At 38.9% G+C, this 16,586-nt stretch overlaps 1 protein-coding gene across 1 annotated transcript in view; it reads right to left on the bottom strand.

Moving 5' to 3' along the window:
• Positions 1-16,586, bottom strand: part of LOC126176606 (sodium-dependent neutral amino acid transporter B(0)AT3) — a 168,746-nt gene that overhangs the window by 89,864 nt on the left and 62,296 nt on the right. The window contains exons 4-5 of the mRNA XM_049923765.1: positions 14,039-14,122; positions 9,536-9,697 (exon numbers count right to left, since the gene is read on the bottom strand). Of these exons, the coding sequence (XP_049779722.1) occupies positions 9,536-9,697; positions 14,039-14,122 (246 nt within the window). The remainder of the gene's footprint in view (positions 1-9,535; positions 9,698-14,038; positions 14,123-16,586) is intronic.

Genomic DNA, 16,586 nt, shown 5'->3' with positions numbered 1-16,586 from the left:
TGCCAGTCCAGATGATTTCTTTAGGTGCTTAACTACCTAGGTTGAGTAATAGGTATATCATTATGTCCCTGAGACAAAGGAGCGAAGTAAGCAGTGGAAACAAATTGAATCACTACAGCCAAAAAGGTGAAGACCAAACCATCGTAGGGAAATGTGATGCTGTGAGTTTTCTGGGATCACCATCCTAAGGTGCTAAGAGATAATGCTCATATGAGGCTAACCACCACCACTGGAGCATAATACCAAAGTCTCCTGATGAGGTTACGCGAAGCTGTCCGAGGGAGTGTTTTGGTCTACCACAATCTACATCCACATCTATTCTTTGCAAACCACTGTAAACATATGGTATATGGTATGCCCCTTTGTACCAGTTATTAGTGGTTTTTTTCCCATTCCATTCACATATGGAGTGTGAGAAGAATGATTGTTTAACCTCTGTGTGTACTGTAATTAATCTATTCTTTGTCCTCACAATCTCTATGGGAGTGATATGTATGGCATTGTAGTGTATTCCTAGAGTCATCATTTTAAGCCAGTTGTTGAAACTTTGTAAGTAGGCTCTCTTGGGATAGAGTATGTCTATCTTCAAGAGTGTGCGAGTTCAATTTCTTCAGCATTCCCGTGATGCTCTCATACAGATAAAAAAACTTGTGGCCATTTGTGCTGCCCTTCTCTGTATGTGTTCAATATCTCCTGTTAGTCCTATTTGGTATGAGTCCAAAACATTTGAGCAATATTCTAGGATAGGTTGCAGCAGCGATTTGTAAATAATTTTCTTTGTAGACTGATTGCATTTCCCCAGTATTCTACCAATAAAACAAAGCCTACCACCTGCCCTACCTGTGACTGAGCCTATGTGATCATTCCACTTCATATCCCTACAAAGTGTTACACCCTGCTATTTGTTTAAGTTGACTGACTGCAACTGTGGCTCTTTGATATTAAAGTCACAGGATACTAACTTTTATATGTGAAGTGAAAAAAATTTACATTTGAACATTTAAAGCAAATTGGCAATCTTTGTACCACTTTGAAATGTTATCAAGATCTGACTGAATATTTATCCAACTTCTTTCAGACAGAGCTTCATAATAGGAAACTGCATCATCTGCAAAAAGTCTGATGTTACTATTAATATTTTCTGCAAGGTCTTTAATATATAAAATAAACAGCAAGGGTCCCAACACACTTCCTAGGGGCACACCCAAAGTTACTTCTGCATTAGTTGATGACTCTCCATCGAAGATAACATGCTGCATCCTCCCAATGAAAAAATCTTCAATCCAGTCACAAATTTCACTTGTTACCCCACACAATTGTACTTTTGATAATAAGTGTAATGGGGTACTGAGTCAAACACTTTTCAGAAACCAAGAAATACTGCATCCATATGACTGCATTGATCCAAAGATCTCAGTATATCATGTGACAAAAGTGAGAGTTGGGTTTAATGTGACTTACATTTTCAAAATACATGCTGGTTGGAATGGAGGAGGTCATTTTGTTCAAGATACCTCATTACATTTGAGTTCAGAGTATGTTCTAAGATTCTACAACAAATGGATGTCAAGGCTATTGGAAGGTGGTTTTGTGGATCACTTCTGCCACCCTTTATGTAAATGGGTGTGACCAGTGCTCTCTTCCAACTGTTGGGCACAGTATTTTGTTTGAGAGATCTAGGGCAGGTTATAGTTAAAAGAGGAGCTAACTTAGCCACAAATTCAGTATAGAATGCTCCAACTCATTCTGTATAGGACAGAGACACACACATTTCTTATTTGAGCTATTAAATTTTGCCTCAGCCACCATCCAAATAGTTTCCTGACATGGCACTAAGTGACTACTTTCTTTTTTTTTTGGATGAAGGAACTATTGTGTGGCAGGCATTTCCAGAATAACAACAATGTAATTTTTGAGGTGGAATATTTCCAAAACACCCAAAATCCAGATGTCTGTCACCAAAGTATCTGCCAAGTTATCCATCACTGGGAATGTGTGGAGGAGGACTAATGCCACGACTAAGTTTCATGGTTGCAACTTGATTTTTTTCAAGATAATAATTAATACTTTATGACTGTCTGAACAGGAAAACAATTCTGTTTAAATGAAAGTCTTATAAAACAAAATAAACTGTAGAACAAAGTGCAACATACAGCAAACCTCCATCTCAAATATGGAATTAAGAAATTAACTATAACATGCTGCAGATATATTAAGAAATATGGCAAAAGCCTGCATTAAGAATGGAACCAATGAGTTATGCTGTTCAGCTCTATAGCTTAAAACACAAAGCCCAACTAAACTCATGGCTTAAGTCAAACACACTGCTCATTAATGTAACAAAGACAGTTGATCTAACTTGGATAAATCTCAACTAGTTTCCACCATGTCTCTGAGCCTTAAGCATGCTGAATTAACCAATGAAATAAAATTTCTAACAGATTTCGTCACTGATGTACTCTCATAGTAATGTTGTATTGACAATACTAGTACCAAACTACTACATTTTAGCAATAAAAACTTCAGCACTCAAGAAAAGGACTGTGATTGGTACCACCACAATACACAATGAAAGACTAATCAAGGTTGGTTCCCCACTCTTTGACTCTATAAAACTGTAAAGCACAGTTGCTAAATATATGGTAATAGTATTATACAATAATAAGTAGCAGCACATTTGAAAAACATGAGGCATAAGCCTATATCATTTTATCCACTTATGTTGTGTATGCAAGTGTGAGTAAATGGACAACTGATACACAAATTTTATAGTTGTACATCTTGAACAATGTGATGATACTTTCTTCAGGGCTCAAATATTCCTCAGTTATTTTCCTCTTTAACTATCTGTCAGTTACATATTTTCTGGGCACCTTAGTATTTTCTCTCAGTTTAATACCCTTTATATGAAACAATACACTTTTTAAATGTATTCATCACAGTACTTTACACACCTATCATCAAATCATCTTGTGGTGAGTCACCAACAATTGCATCAGCTATCATAGGAAAAACTCTCTGGTCAGCAATGCAGCAGTGCCGCAAGACTCAGTTCATTCTGAGTTTCTGTAGTGTCCATATGCATATTATGTATTACTCACACGAGTAGTGGCAGTCATTTTATCTGGAGCATCATCACCTTGGTCCTCTCTACATTGGTGTTGGCACAACAAATGTCTGCATGTACTATGAATTATCCTGCATTCTTCATCTCATCTTATATGTCACAGCAATGGAACCATCTCACACCTATAGTGCTAGGGAAGTACGAACACAAGACAGTGACTTATACAATGTTCAGTTTAATGATTCTCATCAACAGAAACAATCTTCACCTTTTGTAAAATGTGAAAGTGACCCCCCCCCCCTTTTTTTCAGTGCTAGTGGTGTCCACAATGCCCCTTCCATGTATCCAAAGCATGTGCACTGACTACCTATCTTCTGAGTGACTTTGGGGGAAAAGTGCAACTGATTCTCATACCAGTAAGACTGTTCAACAATTTGTCACAGACACAGTAGAATGTTGCTTGATTATGTTACACCTACTGCACAGTGTACAATTCTGCTAAATGGACACTTCATCAGGATTTTCTTTGATGTTGCATCCAGTCCATGAGAGCTGTCCATCACCAGCTCTGGTGTAACATTCATACTAAAATTTCTGGGACAGTTCTTTCTGCTTCAACTCACAACCCAATCAGTCTATGTCTGAAACAACAGGTTGTGACATTTACTCTCACCAAGTGTGTGCTTTAGCACCATGGCAGTTCAGATGATAGCTCCAAGTATACTACATTACTGAGCCATCTAGGTGAGCACATCAACATTATTAGTGATGTTGTGTTGTCAGCCCTGTCTACCAACAAATATGACATGGCAAAAGCAATGCTCCTGCAATGCCTCATCAGGACAACAGCATAACAGCTGTGTCACGTTATTTATGGTGAACATTTAGGCACCAGGGTGTCTTCTCAACTTTACCTACCAGGGTAGCCGAGAGCACTAATGTGCTGCTTCCTGGACTCGGGTAGGCGATCCGGTCCCGGATCAAATCCACCCAGTGGATTAATGATGAGGGCTGGTGTGCCGGTCAGCCTGGATGTGGCTTTTGGGTGGTTTTCCACATCCCACTAGATGAATACTGGGCTGGTCCCCACATTCTGCCTCAGTTACATGACTCATAGATGTTTGACACACATTCGCACTATTACATGATTTATACTAGACACAGACATCTGGGGTACGCTAATTCTGTCCTCTTTGGAGATGCCTTCAGACACTAACCAATGCCACACTTATGCCAGACCACATGCTGTGGACATTGTGGACTGTAAAGTTACCTCCTCTGTTGGATTTAGCAATGATCTCAAATGACAGTGGGATTTATTTTGGCAGACAGACTTCTTGCCATGTGACAACAATGAAGATGTATTTCTTTATCAGACAACAATAATAAGCTCTCCCTCGGTCAGAGATGACACTGTGACATGTGACAGCAGAGAGCCATTCGGAACTGAGTGTGCATGGATGCTGCTGAGGACAATGTCACTCACACTCATTGGGTCAGTCACCTCCAGCCAGTCAAAACAAACAAGCATCCAGCTGACAACAACACTCCATACTCATATAAGAAACATGGCCATCTGTTTGTTTGTTTAAGGCACATTTTGGCTATAAATCACACAGCTTGTGATCACTCATATAGGAAGAATGTTCTGTATTGTTGCACCAATTGTTGCTGCCTACTCAACACATGAGTCACTCAAGTTGCACACCATACTCACACATGGGTGATAGACTCTATATCCTGGTTCATACTTGCAAACAATATTTTCTTCACTACAGCTGACAAAATCATCAAGTAAAAAACAGCAGCTGTACTGATATTTAACATAATTCTCATTTAATGTTCCATCTCAGCTGCACATTTTTAATTACATTATATGTTTCAACACCCAGAATCATCTTCAGACCTAAGTAGTTGCATCAGCAACCAGTCTACTCAGAACAATATATCAGAGTATAGTTTTAAAATATATAATCTAATTAGAAATGTGAAGCTGAGATGGAACAATAAAGGATAACTATCTTCAATATGTTCCTGTCAACACTGTGTCTGAACTGAGCATCATGCCATGTAAGCTACCACCATTAGAAAAAACATTACCTACCTCCCAAATCTGTGTAGTGAATTATTCATGTACTGAAATATACAGAACCACATCTTGAATTTTGGACCTGGATTTAGAACACTTATTCCCACTGCAATTTTTTATTGCCCATCAAGGAACCAGTATCAAGTGTTGAATTTCTAAGACATTTTTATCCATGCACTGATTTGGCACACAGAACTCTTCTACATCACAGCAGTAGAGGTGCTGTAACTGGGATAACTGGTGATCCACTGCTATTCATGCTGCCACCATCCATAAACTCCAGCTTGTAAACCCTTTCTTCTGCCAACACTTACAAACAGGATCAACACATACTTCAAGACTGTCCGGCATCAGTGTTGAAATTCACTCAGTGCTGCCTCAACATCAAACAAGAAACAATTTGCCTAAATTAAGAGAATAAATCTATATGTGATAAAATTCACATGTCTATGCATGAGCTTATGGCTGTGCATGCATGCTTGGTGTAGCTCATCTTTCTGACATTAGCATCACAAACAAGTCAGCAAGCATGGTACAACTGGCAACAATTAGACATACACCATTCTAGCAGTCTGCCCCATGTACAGCAGCACCAACACAGGTCAGTCCAGTGTCTTCAGGTACCCATGCACATCATATGAGTGTCCCCCCACCTCCAATAGATTCATGTATGCAGTTTGGACACTGTGCTATATACAGTGTAACAGTTCATAAATGTTAAAATCAACACCATGTTGGGCCCTCCAGTCAAAAATAAGATGTATTATTAGCTCTGAGTAAACTTCACACAATCAAACTGCCTACAGAGTAGTTACTACAAGCCAGTATCTTCAGACAGCCTGACAGTCCTTGGGCCTCACCCATTTGTGTTGTACCTAAGAAGAATGGCACATGTAAACTGTGTGGTGACTATCTGCTTCTCAACAGCCACATCATCCTGGACAGTTATCCAATCTGTATTTTCAGGATTTCCCTCATAATTTTTCAGGCACCTCAATGTGCTGGACTCTAAAAAGGCTTTTCTGTAGATTCCAATGAACCAAAAGGACACTCCAAAGATGGCTATTATTACCCCTTTTGGAATTTATGAATTCCTTCACTTAACATGCCATATGGACTCAAAAATGCAGCACAGAGGCATAGAAAAGTTTCATAGACAAGGTGATATTTTAATCATCTCTGCTTCTCAACATGAACACAATGAGCATCTTAAACTTGTACACAAACCTGGCATCACATCTTAGTCAATGATATTAAATGTCAACTGTGACAGTCAGTAGTTATATTTCTTAATCATTCAATCAGCCATGAAGGCATAAGGCCTACAGTACATAGGACTGATATCATTAGTCAGCTACTGAGGACACGGAACGTTCAAGAATTATGCCAATTCTTTGGCAGGATAAATTTTTATCACAAAGACCTACCTTACACAGCTGCCATTCAAGCAGCACTGATAAATATGTTAGCAGGTGAACACACAGTTGGCAAAAGAGACAATCAATGGACTCTGAAGATGTACCAGGCATCTGAACAAATTAAAGACTGTCTTTCTCAGGCTATGACTCAGGCACACTCACTAGTCACTGCAAAACTGTCCATCACTTCAGATGTGACCAACTGCTTGACTGGACTAGATCACCAACAGTCAATAGCAGGAATACAAAACCAATATGCTTCTTTTCCAGTAAGTTGACTGAATCTCAGCATAAATGATCAGTTTATGACAGGGAACTGTTGGTGGTGCACAAAGCAGTATAGCACTTTAAAGACAATGTGCAGGGCAAGCCTTTGACCCTGTACACCAGTCTTTAGTGTCTGGCAGATTCCATTTTTAATCTCACAAAAGGTTGTTGCCCGCCTGTGTTTTTGCCATTAGATTATATTGCTCAAATCACAACAGACGTTTGACACTTTCACGGTACAGACAATGCCATTGCATACACTCTCTCCAGGATCAATGCACTCTCAGTAGATACTGACTATAACAGACCAACAGATGCCCAACAAAAGGGCAGGCAATTGTGCAAAATCTTACAAGACACCACAATCAGGTTGTGTCAAGAATGATGCACTGTTCCCAGCTCCTCTAAACAAGTAGTGTATGGTGTTTCACAGAAATGTCTTTGACCACTAATGCCTATCAGCATGTGGAGACCCATCTTTGATAAATTACATGGGCTCTAACAACAAGGGATTCATCTGACAACAAAACTTGTGACAGATCACTTTGTGTGGCCAAATGTTAAAAAGACTGTAAAACTTGGATGCAAGCATTTGCTGCTTGCCAACAACCTAAAATAGGATGGTATGTGCAACCACAATCCATAAGGGCCACTTCCAACATATCCACCTATATATCATTGGGACCCCACCATGACTCAGGTGGTTTCCGTTATATCCTTTTAGCAATCATTGGGGTAATGAAGGGTAAGGCTACACAAGTATCTGGCATCACTGCAGAGATCACAGCAAAAGCATTTGCCAGTTTATGAATTTCTCATTTTGGCTGCCCTGTCTCAGTTATGACTGATCAAAGCAGACAATCTGCATCACCACTTTTTACTGAATGCTGTCACTTGTGTGGTGTTCAATGTTTCCAAAACACAGCTTACCACCCTCTAAATAATGGACTAGCAGAGTAATGGCACCACTCACTAAAAAGAGTTCTCGTGTATCATGGAGGGGAGTGGACAAAAGAACTGCCATGGGTGTTTTAAGGCTTATAAAGAAGACCTCTGACTATTCCTAGCAGAAATCTGTCATGGAGAACCAGTACCTCTACTGGTGGACATCACAGGGCCATCCTCACTAAAAACAGAGAAAGAACTTCTTCTGCTCATCCATAAGGTGAAGTGGCACATTGCTTGTCTGAAGATACTTCCCCAGCCCTTCCCCCCAAGCAGACAGTTCACACAAAATCTTAATTCATCATCAAGCCCTAAAGGACTGCAACTACGTAATTTGCTGAGCGATGATATTGTCCATTGGCATTGCAACCATCATACTCATGCCAACACAGAGTGATTAGATGGGACAATAACACATTTGGCATCCTGCCCAAGGGGAAAGGACAAATGTTACCATTAACAGACTCAAGCCTGCATGTATCCCACAGGATAACTCTGACATGGTAGTAAATAGTACTGACCACATAGAAGACAGTACTCGCATCAACCAGTTGACAACATAGTAGTAGTGTGAATAGACAAACAACAATTTCAACCTGGATATATCTTGGTTGGAATCTTTGATGACCTTCTCATAGTAGAAGGACACCATGGGAAATGGCAAAACAATGAAGGGACACATCCGAAAATATACTTTTGCCATTTACAGGCTTCTGCAGGATGTCAACACAGGCACTTCCTCTTTTTGGTCATGGGCAGATGGAATCCTCATGGTCACAGCTGCTAAGAAACAACCACAGCCTTAACAGTTGCAAACAGAATAGGATACAGCTGTAACCACTATTTTGCACCTCCACCAGTCAAGGCTCCATCCCTCTTCAGTGCTGATCAGTGATCCATTTATGAGTGACCATGATGACTTCCCTCTCATCTCATGCAATATCATCTCTGCTGACAAGTAGCAAACATGTCTAGCTCCATCCATTTGATGCACAGAGAAATACCCTTCTTCGGCATTCAGTCATGGCACAGCTGGTAATGTTTGGCTGCATGAAGAGGAACTCAGCAGCAGTGTTGTCTATTCCCTCCCCCCCAGTGTTCTGCACTGTAAAGGAAGGGGAAGAGGTGGGCTCTATACCAAGCCAGCAATAATCACATCAGCTAACATAGGAAAAACTCTGTGGTCAGTGGTGCAGCAGTGCAACAAGACTATCTTTGGAGTCAGTTCGTTCTGAGCTGCTGTAGAATGCACAAATGTTTTATGTATTGCTACCAAGCAATAAAGTGTACTATCACGCATTTGCAGTCTCAGTCATTTTATCTGGAGCATCCTCACTTGGGTCTTCTGTTCTGATTTGGCTTGTATCATAAAGTGTTTTCTGAATAATGAATGAGCCCAAGGACCAATGAAAATACTGTATGATGTGAGCTAGTTTAATGACTGTTCTTAAAATCTTAGTAACTCTAAGTCCAGAAAGTAGTTGGTGTAGTAAAAAGTCTGGAAATGACAGAAGAAGATGAACGGATAAAACCTTTAGCTATGATAATCATTGATAGCAAAGCAGATGTTGTACATGAAATTTTAGAAATGAAAACACACACATTCATTCACATATGGCAGACTACACATAGCTTTAGAAATTGCAGTGCATTCTGTTTCTAAATTAGGACTCAGTTACAGCCTCTATTATAACAATATGATTTCTTTCAAAGACAGTATCAATCTACAAGATAAATGCAATTATATACCTTCCCAGAAGAAGCTATTCCCTTGATCATGCACATATAAACAAGTAACCAGGCAACAACAAGGGCTAAGGCTATTTTCCAGTTGAAAACTTCAGGGCTGTTTATATCCTGAGATACCATAAGTGTTGTTCTGTACCAGAAGTACTGTGTTGGTGTACTCGTCTGTAACATAAGAAACAACATTACATTACAAATAAATAGAGAGCAAAAAATGGAATATAACTGTGTATAAAACAATAAAACACACACACACACACACACACACACACACACACACACACACACACACACACACACACCTCTGCATATTATCAAAAGTACTACCAAATGAGGTATCAAGCAAAACTTGTGACTGGATTGAGCATTTCACATTTGGGAGCATGCAGCATATTACCTTGGATAGAGAATGACACAGGGAAGTATGTTGGGGTCCTTGCTGTACATGTTGTTTAATAATGACTTGGCAGGCAATTTTAAGCAACCTCAGACTTTTCACAGGTTATGCAGTAATATATCATGAAGCACTATCTGAAGAATGCTGCATCAATATTCAATAAGATCTTGACCACAGTGGTACAAAGACTGGCAACTTGGTTTAAATGTTCAGACATGTAAAATTGTGCACTTCACAAAATGAAAAATTGTAGTATCCTCTTGCCATGCCTTGGAGTGACCTCCCACTCAACCACGGGTGACGGGTCAAATTCATTGTAGGCAGTACCCGGGGTGGTCACAGTAGCGGATCAATTGGGGAACACGTGGAACATTCTGGATGCCCATAGATGCCAACATCTGGCCCTCCACAGTGACACCCATTGGCAACAGCCCCAAGCTGTGAAGCCAACACTGCCTGGAGCTGTGCATGACAATCACAATCCCTATCCATACCAAAGACAGCAAAACTTTACACTGCACAGTTATGAGAATGGAAGACTTTTGATTAGTAAGTACACAGCCATGAAAGAAATTTAAAAAACTGAACTAGTGTCCACAAAGGTAACTGAAAATTCACAAATGAATGATGTACTTGCCTTTATCTGCAGTGGGAACACAAGATGCTTTCTCACTTATGGTCTAACCAATAGTGACCTGGTCTAAACAAAATAAATAAATAAAAGCCTGTATGATATGAGGATCGATACAAGCAAGGGTGCTTTACACTATATGGCTATTAAAAGTAAAGACTGTGTCTAGTAAGCACACAAACACAGCAAAAATTTAAAAAAAAATTAACTATCACCTACACAGATAACTGAAAATAAGTTTCTCCTATTTGTAGCTTATAAATATAAGTCACAAATGAATGGTGCACTTGCCTTTACCTGCAGTAGGAATGCAGGGTGCTCTCTCATGGATGGTCCAACCGAAATATGAAGGGATGCGGAAAACCTTACACTGAATGAAGAAGGATAAGCAGTGGAAGGGCATGAAAAGAGATGTAGAAGAATACATTAGGAAATGTGACAAATGCCAATGAATAAGTCCATGCAGAGCACGTCAGAGATGCTTCTAGTAATTGTAGATATAGTGGTGACAATATTTGACAAATGTAACATGGACATTGTGGGTCTGTTAGATATAGCTGCCAATTGACACATCTTGATATTCCAAAATGACCTGAGCAAATTCATGGTAGAGACAGTACAACAGGACAGTGATGCAGAAATTTTTAGAAGAAATTGTGTTAAGGTACAGAATTCTATCAGTGCTGTTGAACAACCAGGGATTGATTTTTTTAAAGGAAGTGTTCATAGCTGCTTGAATAAATGTTTGGGAGAGATGTAAATATTCCAGGAGTCCTACAGAAAGATGAAAATACTGTTGGATATAATTATAATGACTATGTATATCAGTTGGTAACTAGAATGCAAGTAGTATGTGGAGTAGCAAGAGAAATGATAGAGGAGGCAAAAGATCAGTTAGGCTCACTACAACAAGATGGAGAGTCCAAGAATATTTAGGACAGGAGATAAGGTCTTTTTGTATGGTGAGACTGTAAGGATGAGTCACTCTAAAAAGCTAGATGCACAGTTCTGAGGACCGTAAAAAGTGACTGCAATAGACTTACTCAACATGAAAATTAAGATGCCTATGAATAAGCAGATGAAAGAACATGCAAAGCAGTTGAGGCTGTATTTTTACACAACAAGAAAAGCCAAAGCATGATAGTCACAGGTAAAATTGCAGTAAAAGTGAACCTGAAGAACCCTTGATGAGAAATTGTATAGAATGGTCTGAGTAGGAAACAAGTTTGTCCAACAGCGCACAGAAAAATTAAGCAAATTAAATATCAGTAGAACAGAATATAACCTTTCACACAATGAAGTTGATAGTAATATAGCCAAATTAGAGCATCAGTGAATCAGCTGAATCACAGAGCAGACTCTATAGCAACTAATTAGCAAGTATTAAAGAACAATATGAATAAGTTGGAAAAATTCATTGCATATTCACTGAAGAGGACAGATGCACGTCTAAAGAGAATAGCTGCATTAGTCGCCATCAATGAACAGTTGATACAAGTAGTCACACTATTTAAACAGTTAAGTACTAAATATGAGCAGTTAGTAAGTGCCATTGTGCTGAAGTTCCAGTCTCTGTGACCCTGTACTCACTTGACCAGAAGTCCTGTTCTTTGCACTGTGCTTCACTACTTCCCACTACATCTAACTTCAATGTACCCATTTTCTTTTTCTTCCCTGGTTAAGGGATCTAACATTTCATGCTCCAGCGGTAGAATGCCAGTGCTGTTAATTATAACTCCAGTGGTACCCGTAACAAGTTAAACTTTTTCTCCAGTTCTTCACAACAGATGATTTCTACTGTAATACTAAGGACAATGACCTTCCTGGTGAGAATGGCCTGTATTATTCTATTTGACCTGATGTGTACCTGCAATCCTCAACCTTTGCAGTTTGTGTGGGACAAGTTTAAAAGTGATATTCCAAAGCATGTGGTATTTCCAAGCATGCTTCTCATGAATCACAATGCACATGGTTTTCACAGAGTGTCAGAAGGAATACATATCTTGTTTCTGGATGCCAAAAAACGGATTGCCAGTATTAAGAAGTAAAGCAAAGTAAAGTCATATGGCATGAATGACTGGGAGACCCTGAAGGGCAGACGCAGCTGCCTAATTGTACCTGTTTTCCAATCCTTCATGCTCACAGGCACCTTTCCTTCACAAAGTATGAGTGGTGTTTGGGTAAGTGTATCTGTTAAGTGTAGACGACTGTAGTGGTGTGTGTATAGTATAATGTCGTGTTTGTGCTGGAAATGATGAGAGAAAGGAGGGGTGAAACCCAGTGCCAGCACATGGCCTGCTCTTGAAAAGCATCAAGGCAACCACTGAGCAAAATGTCGCCATCCGACGGACAAATCACCGTCAACAGTGTTGCCTGCCCTCACTTCATGGGACACTGTGGACAGGTTTTGAATTGAATCCAGGGCACTGGCACAGAGACTGGTGATCAGGGATTTTACCACCCCTCCTGTCCCCTCTGCCATAAAGGCAAAGGGAAAATTGTCAACAACACGTGGCATACTGAGATGGTCGCTGATGGTCACTCATCCACGTAATGGCCATGCCTGACAGTGCTTAACTGCAGTGATCATATGGGAAATGATAGTGTTAAGAAGATGTTTGTGAAAGCCCCAAGAAGGATTTTGACATCTAAGGATATTACACGAGATACATGTCGGTCCCACAGCCCACCATAATAAGTGGGGGAACGTGGATTTCAGCAACAGTTTACTACACTTCAAATTTCCCGTGCATAACTAAAATGGTCATCATTCTGGAGGACAAAACACCTTGAACTGCAGCAGCACAAAAACTTCTCAAATCTTTGGAAGTGGGAAATGAGTCAACTTCTATTGTGGCTGTGTTTGGTTTTCTGCCACAAGTGATCTGCCAGCTTTAAGACCTAGAGTAACCATTGACAAAATCAGTGAAAATTGTATATGGTGCATTGCAAAAGTTGGAGAGTATGCCAGGAAAATGGGGCTCATTAGTTAGAGAAAGGTGTAAAATAGTGTTTTCAAAAATTCATGGTCCTCACAAACTTAGAAACATTTCAAAAATTCTACAAAGTGTCAATTCCATTGCAACAGAAATGAACTCTAGAAACGTTCATTGTTTTAGATTTGATCCAGATACCTCTGTAGATGTTGAAAGCCCATTTTTCTCAAATGAAAAAGTTACTACCTGATAGGAGATTCAACATGACTCCAGAAAATTTTTACAAAACTTGCAAAAACTGATTAGGCTCTATGCCACTACTGTGTGTCTTTCTTGAAAGTGTGAAAAACAGGCCATGATACAGACAACATGAAACTTTAATAGGAATCCTTATACTACCATTATAATTAGCTCTCTTACTAGCACTGAACTACTACTTCTTACACATTAGCAGTAATATTATGACAATGAACTTTTTATTTTTTTCAGCAGGTCACTGAAATTAGGTATGATGCTGTTTAAAGCCTTTGACAAGTACTTACAACACACTCAGGTTCCACAGTATAAGAACCATTCTCATGGTATCTATTAGGACACGTTGCCCATGGCAGCTCTGACTGGAAACTCTGAAATTGAAAGAAACCATTTGCAAATGTAAGTCTATCTGTATGAATGCTAATTTGTGCTAAAGCAACCTAATACAGTTTACACTGTGTATCATTGTACAAAATTTAGGGCACACAAATTCTGTATCTTAACTGAATTCATGTACTTTTATTGTAGAACTGGTTCAAACAAATGTCAAGCAGTATGCATGTCCTGAGAAAAAGTAATAATGCTGATTATAAGATTAAAACTATATGGGAGATTATCAGATGGGAGACAGGACAGTCCATCAGTGTACAAGATACCATAACAATTAAACTAAATGATAATGTAGGGACTGATAATTCATAAGTTACAAGTACTTTTAACAATTGCTTTCTAAATGTGGCAGTAAAAATAGCATTCTATGGTTCAGTTGAAGAAGCAATAAGTATATTAAGAATATCATTCCACAAAACTAAGCAAGTAGAAGTATCACCTACATCCTTCAGTCAAATTAATAGAATTATATTAAAAAGCTCATGTCTTGTTGATGAAGTTTCAAACAGAGTTCTGACAAGTTGTTACAGCTTAATAAGCTGTGACCTGAGTGATGTATGTAATGCATCAGTGGCATAGAATTTTTTCCAGATGGGTTAAAATATGCAGCTGTTAAGACTCTTCATAAGAAAGATGACAAGAAAGACTGAAACACCTTTTTCCACAATATTTTAAAAAAATTACTGTACTCAAGAGTAGTCTCACACTTAAGAACTTACTTAGTATAACAGTTTGGGTCTCAGAAGAGGTGCTCAACTGAGAATAGTAGTTATACATTCATTCATCAAATAGTACAATCATTAAATAATAAAATATTACCAGTTGGTATTTTTTGTGATCATTCCAAGGCATTTGATTGTGAATTCATGTTACTCTTTTAGAAAAACTCAAGTTTTATGGAATTTATTGCTTTACACACAGCTGGTTTGAATTATACTTAACAAACAAAATGTTACGCTGAATAATTCAAACACTTTCATGTAAATTGCAGGTGGATGGGAGAGTAAGGAAAGTAATGAGACGGACTAATGATATCAGTTGCATTATGGCTTTGTGCTGAATCAGCAGCGATGGGTAAAAATGTGTGCCAGACCAGGACCTGAACCTGGGGTCTCCTGCTTATTAGGCAGTTGCATTAACCACTGTGCCACCCACACACAATGTTTATTGCAAATGCACAGACTCTCCCCATCGGACACACACACTCCCACCTAGTTCCACCTACTTGGAGTGCCTGTCCATACCCTCCATGCACACTAAATTTTCACTCCTGCTGGAGGTTGAAAGTAAATGTGCATGCGCACTGAAGGTTGTGGACTCATTCCTCATCGAGGTGAATGGTATATGAATGCACAGTGTCCATTCTTTCAGAAATTCTGGAAAGAACAGCAACAATTTATTCATATCATTCAAACAATATTGGAAAGTGGAGTCCAACAAGGTTCAATTTGGGTTACCTACTTCACGTAACATGCAACAAGCAGAACTGGTTCTTTTTGCACATGATACTAGTGCTATAATAAATCCCATTAGAGGAAAAACTACAGAAGAGATTGTAAATTATGTTTTCCAGATAATTATTAAGGGTTTCTGAGAAAATGGACTCTCTCTAAACTTAGAAAGAAAAAAATAATAATTAAGTAAATAAAGCCATACCACATTCATTTCTGTATAGCTAATACTGTCTTATGTACAACTGAAGTGGCACATCAGTAGGAGACAGTAAATAGGGTAGAATGTTCCAAATGTTTGGCTGTACATACTGAAGACGCATTGAACTGTAAGAAGCACAAGTATGCATCTCAAACAATTAAGTTCAGCTACTTTTGCTTTTCGTATAATAGCTAATCTTGGAAACAAATGAACCAACCTCCTTACATATTCTGCACATTGCCACTCAATACTGTCTTATGCAATAATATTCTGGGCTATCTCATCATACAGAAAGAATATATTGATTGCACAAAAGTGAGCAGTAAGAATAATATGTGATGTTCACTCATGAACATGATGTAGGTACCTCTAGGCACTTCTACCACACTGTCACAACACATATATTCACTAATAAAATTTGCCACAAATAATCCATTACAATATAAGAACAACAATGAGGTCCATACCTACAACAGTAGATATGAAAAAAATGACCATTATTACCCATATTAAAGCTGTGAGTGGCTGTGAATGGAGTTCAGCATGCAGCAGAAAAAATCTTTGATCACTTTCCCAATAGCATAAAGTGTCCAACAGGTAGAAAAGCAAATTTTAAAGCTAAACTAAAATTGTTTCTCCTGGGCAACTCCTTCTATTACACAGGTGAACTTCTATTCAAAAACTGGTAGCTTATAAGGGAAAAAACCATGTTTTTAAGTGCAGTTGCATGAATAGGACAAAAAATAACGTGCTCATTAATGTTAACACTAATAATGCATACATATTGCAAAC

This window comes from Schistocerca cancellata, chromosome 3 (genome assembly GCF_023864275.1).
Source record: "Schistocerca cancellata isolate TAMUIC-IGC-003103 chromosome 3, iqSchCanc2.1, whole genome shotgun sequence".
NCBI classification, from domain to species: domain Eukaryota; kingdom Metazoa; phylum Arthropoda; class Insecta; order Orthoptera; family Acrididae; genus Schistocerca; species Schistocerca cancellata.
Note: the sequence above shows the minus strand (reverse complement) of the source record. Positions and strands in the feature narration are given on the sequence as shown.